At 18.0% G+C, this 5,663-nt stretch overlaps 1 protein-coding gene across 1 annotated transcript; it reads left to right on the forward strand.

The window, feature by feature from the left end:
- Positions 1–3,577: 3,577 nt before the first annotated feature.
- LOC102674321 (protein odr-4 homolog) lies at positions 3,578–5,624 on the forward strand. The gene is made up of 6 exons (XM_006623982.2): positions 3,578–3,897; positions 4,101–4,280; positions 4,383–4,582; positions 4,646–5,000; positions 5,152–5,365; positions 5,431–5,624. The coding sequence occupies exons 1-6, from the start codon at positions 3,802–3,804 to the stop codon at positions 5,622–5,624; spliced, it is 1,239 nt and encodes a 412-aa protein (XP_006624045.1). The 5' UTR covers positions 3,578–3,801.
- Positions 5,625–5,663: the final 39 nt, after the last annotated feature.

Consider the following 5,663-nt stretch of genomic DNA (forward strand, 5'->3'; position numbering starts at 1 on the left):
AATATTCAATATTTTATTTATATACTTCGAAAATTATAGAATATAATTGCCTATGCAAATAATTATCTCTGGAAATAATTTTTTTCAATTAAATCAACAATTTCAATTTGCATATTCACTACTTACATTATGCATATACACTCTCATAAATTAAATGATAAATTACTAAAACAAAAACATAAACAAATACCAAAGTAAAAAAATGCCAAAGAATAAATAATTTATAATTAACTTTCATACAAAATATGAAAAAGCGTCGAGTTAAATATATTAAATATAGTAAATTATAAAATTTATCATATATTTGTATTATTATTGAACATCTAAGAAATTTCATATAACATAACATAGGATATAATAATTAATAATTTAATAAAGTAATATTAAAAGCAAAGAAAAATCTTAATCTACTAATAGTTTAATAATATATATTCAAATTTTAATAAAATAGAAAATTCAATTCATTCAATGTATTTTATATAAAATGGAGATTCAAAATTAAAATAAACATAAAATATTAAAAACATAATATTTTTTATGCAAAATCATCGTTTCAGTTATTTAATATTCAGTTATTAAATATTTAATATATTTAATATAAATAATATAATATATTAATATACTATAAATTAATTTTTAATATATAATTATATAATTATTATATATATATAATTATTATATTTATATATATGTAATATATATAATACATATATATATATATACATTTTTGATATAATGAAATTATATAGTTATGTATATTGTCAATATTGAACATATGAAGAAAATATAGTTTGTCAATAAATATTACAATATGTATCATCAACTACAATAATGTTGAGAAATTTGAATTCATATATTGGCAATAACATTCATCGTTAAAGAAGTATCAATTAAAATTTTCCATTTTTCTATGAATAAAATAATTAAAACATTTTGTACATTCAGATTTTTCTATGCTATTTTTTAACAATGTCAATAAAATTTTCCGCGAAATATTTTATTGCACATAATTTTTAAAAAGCATACTAATATTATTATATTAATTATATATCAATTTCTATATCAATTGTATATTTTCATTATTATCAATATCAATCTTCTTTCATTTCATAAAATGAAATATTTGACGTGAATGCTTATTCTCAATACTTTGGGATATTTTATTTTTCTTTAAAGTGCTCTATGAGGTTGATAATTATCATTGAACTATTTACTATGAACTATATTTTATGTAAATTTAATATTATATTTTTCTTAATAGTTAAACATATAGTTTTATAGATGGATTTCGGTTATAAATGCCACCATGCATTCAGATTTATTTAATTAAAAAAAATTTTCTAATATATATTTAAATGATAAATTATCAGAAATATTATATCTTTTCATTTTATATATCAAAGTTGCACATTTGTAACTGAAATTATTGCAATTTTAATATTAGAATATAGAATTATTATTATTTATATTTATAAAAGTAGAAAACAATATAGAATTTTTAAGCTAAAAAAATTAATTAGATAAACTAACATTAGATATGCTTTTTAATTTTATTTGTTTTTTTTATTGTAAAAAAATTAATTTTGATTAAAGAATATGAATATATTATATGATTAAAAAATGATGATATTTGTTTGAATCAAGATTGTGAATATTACATCTAATTATCAAATAGATTATTAAAGATCTCAAAAAACTTGTATAATACAATATTTGATTTTATAGAATTTATATAAGAAACGAAAAAAACAGAAAAAACTTTTTTGTTAAATTTTTGTTTGCAATGCGAGCTAAAATTCATTCATTTTATTAAAATTATTTGCCTTTATATATTTTTCAGTTAATTTAAACTGTTCTTGTACTTACTTTTATCGCATTCTAAATTCCATAAAGAAATAATATTATATTATAATATTTGTAAATCATAATAATTTAAAAATCATAATAAATTAATAAATTTAATAAATTTTTAATAAATTATTCACTGTGATGTTTTTAAATAAGTATAAATAATTAAATAAAAAATAAATTTTTAAATAAATTTTTATAAAATAAGAATTTGAATATTAAGATTTCCTTTTATTTGTTATCTTAAAAATTCGAAATTCTCAAAACACTCAATAATTTATTTGCATGGAAATTAAAATATTTTTTATTGACATTTTGTTAAATAAAAAAATACAATTCCTATCATTTAACTTTACTTCTTTAATCCGTAGCACATTAAATAAATTTTACTACTTAGTCAAATATCAATTACAGCGAATAATTATTAATTAAATTAAAATACAAAATTTAAAAATATTGCATTTTTTGCAAAATAAATCGTCATACTTGTTTTTGCATTAAATAATTATTTTTTAATAATTTATTAATTTATTAAAAAATAATTATAAAATAAGAGATAAATAGAATAAAAGAAATAATTATATTAATATAAATATTAAAATAAAACAATTGAGTCTATATACTATTACTTTTTTTAATAATCATCTAAAGAATGTTTTTTTTTCTATTTTATAAATTAAAATATAAATTAAAAAAAGTTAATTTTTTATTATATTTTTATTTCAATTAAAAAAGTTAATCGTTAATTGTCAATCTTTGATATAATGAAATCAAAAGAAGATAAAAGAATATTATAAGAAATGTTTTTATTACTGCATTTTTCTGATAATTCAAAAGATTAAAGTTTTTATTAATTTCTAAATAATGCAATAACGATAAATTTATAATATGGATTATAAATTGTGGATTAAATGATTGACTGAAAATAATTATTGTATTAAATTATTTATAATAGATAGTTTATAATAGATAGTCCTGAAAGATTATGTTTCTGAAAGATTAAAAAAGAATGCTATTTCTTTTTTATATTCAGATTTAAATCATGATACAAAAAAATAAATTAATATATCAAATATAAAAAAGGATCATGAAAGAATATAAAAAATTGAGAATGATTTAAAAAAAAGAAATAAGTATAGTATTCTTTGATCACAATTTTTGAATTAAGGTTCTTGAAACTTAAAAGTATAAATTAGAGAACAAACTGAACTCGTGGATACAAGAATTAAACCAGAAAAAAAAAACATAATTTTTAATTTCTTATTTTTCTTTAAAAATAATATATTTTAAAGAATTTAAAAATTAAAAATAAAAATTTAAAAAAAATTAGTTGTTAGTTAAAGAAGAAAATTAATGAATCTTTAATTTTTATTTTTTCATTAAATTAAATCAAAATTAAAATTCATTAATTAAAAATTTTTTAATTATAATAATTAATAAAAAAAATAGTTAATTAATTTAAAAAAATACAAAAATTAAAAATTAAAATATATTAAAAATATATTATTATATAATTATTATATAATAATTAATATTAATTAATCAATAATAATTATTGTTAAAAAAATTCAAGGAATTTCATTAATGTGAATTTCATTTTCTTTTTATTATCACGCCAAAATTTTAAATTATTTCACACAGATTATTTCATTTTTATTATTTTAAGATTTTTATTATATTGATATCGATATTTTAATCGATCATCAATCAATTCGTTACTATATTTATAATTCCCACTAAAATGAATCTACAATCAAATTCTGCATTCTGTTGGTAATGATGCGAGTGACATGAAAATAGTAATGGAAATCTAGAGCTCTAGAATTTGGGTCAGAAATATAAAAATACATTACATATTACATGATTAGTCTATTCTTATAATTTATCTGTGATAATACAATAACGGTAAAGAAGTATTATCAATTTTACGCATTTACAAAAGTATTAAAAATAATGGGACGAACTGTATACGCAGAGGAACGTCTTCACAATTATTTAATATCTTTAGTAAGACCAGATGAATACACAATAGGACTAATTGTGGGACAGGTTCGATTTTTGTATGTTTCAATTTATGTCATCTTTCCTGTTTTCATTCATTTTAACATATATAATTTTTACGTATTTTTTTAGGTTATTTTATTTAATTTATATTCTTTTTAAAATTGATATGTTAAATAAAAGTTTAAATAATAATCCAATTTAAATTATTAATACATTTTATCTCATTTAAATTATAATTAATATTACAGAGTACTGGTCAAAAAGATTATATTGTACATTTAGCAAAAACACCACCACCTATTGGCAAAAATGTTGTAGAAGAAATATTGCTTAATACTACAATAAAATCTGAACAAAATATTATTGAAAATCACATTAAATCAGTAAAAGATATACCTGAGAGCTGGGTTGCAGATCATGCAAAACATGTAATGATCTATTTTATTTTAAATAATTTTATTATTAAATAGATATAATTAAAATTTTAAATTTTATGAAAATTAAATAATTTTAAATACTATTATTTATAGGTCACTAGAATGTTACCTGGTGGAATGCGTGTTCTTGGCACATTTATTATTGGTCCAGAGGACAGTATAAATGATAACAATATACAAAAATTTAAATCTGTTCTTACAATGATGCATAAAAATTTATTACACAATAAATATTTATGTGGGAATAATAATGAAGAACATCTTATCTTAAATTTAAATAGCATTACACAAAAGTATAAAAAATTATAATATTCAATAAATACATTTTATTATATTTTAATTTTTTATTATTTTAGATATACTTGTAAATCTATAGAAATAAATACAAATGGAATGTTTAAATCAGTAGATTGGAAATTTCAAACTAGAGCTACTAAGTGGCATCAACTTGAAACATTTATAAATTTTGATCGCCTATTTCTTATTGCTGCTAATAAAGATCCAGAAACTCTTAAAAAACAACTACAAGATATTTTAAAAACTATATCAGATATTGTTGAAACTTCCCTTATTGTTATTGAAGGAGAAGTTTGGTCCCCACATGATACATTAGAAGTAATTAGCAAAAACAAAAAAGATGAAAAAAATTGTAAAAGTAGTGAAAAAAATAATAATGACCAATCTATTCAAATTAACTTATATATTCCATGTGTGAGTATTTTTTTTTTTTTCCTATAAAAACATTTATCCTAATTTTTATATTACTTTAAAAACTACTTTAAAAATAATTTTTAAATAAAAAGAAATATATTTAACATATTAATAATTTAATTAAAATATTAATGATCTTATGAATTATTAGCAAGAAGAGAATATTAATTCTGATGTGAAAGTAACGCCATGTTCTGCTTCTATACGTTTGATTGGTCAATTAGTAAGTAGAACTTTTGTTCATCAAAAAGCAATTGTCGAAGAAGCTAATACAGCAGTAAAACAAGACATAATAAGATCATTAGCAAGTAGATTAGAAATGCATTGGGATAGTTTAATTGAAGAAGAAAATGGATCTCCAGAAGGTATCTAATATATATAAGTAATTATTAAAAATTTATGAAAAACTCATTTTATTATTTTTTTTCAGAAAATATAACATTACATGAACCTCCAAGGAGAGTATTAATAGCATTGCCTGAAAGTAAAATTACCTTATCGGATTATTTATTTCCTGGTGAAGGAGCTCAAGAAGCTCTTTTATCATTGCAAGAACTTTTAGACTTAGAAGTTCATGAAAGTACTGTTCAAAAAGATATTGAACTTGAAGCTGGTAAATATTAAATATTTAAATATATTATAATATATATATATATATATATA

The sequence above is a fragment of the Apis dorsata genome, unplaced genomic scaffold (assembly GCF_000469605.1).
Source record: "Apis dorsata unplaced genomic scaffold, Apis dorsata 1.3 scaffold_982, whole genome shotgun sequence".
NCBI lineage: Eukaryota > Metazoa > Arthropoda > Insecta > Hymenoptera > Apidae > Apis > Apis dorsata.

Excerpts from the sequence above, each read along its gene's own strand:
- LOC102674321 (XM_006623982.2), top strand. The coding sequence starts at position 3,802 with ATGGGACGAACTGTATACGCAGAGGAACGTCTTCACAATTATTTAATA. Across the intron at positions 3,898-4,100 it reads TAGGACTAATTGTGGGACAG|AGTACTGGTCAAAAAGATTA; the intron begins GTTCGATTTTTG and ends TTAATATTACAG. Across the intron at positions 5,366-5,430 it reads AGAAAATGGATCTCCAGAAG|AAAATATAACATTACATGAA; the intron begins GTATCTAATATA and ends ATTTTTTTTCAG.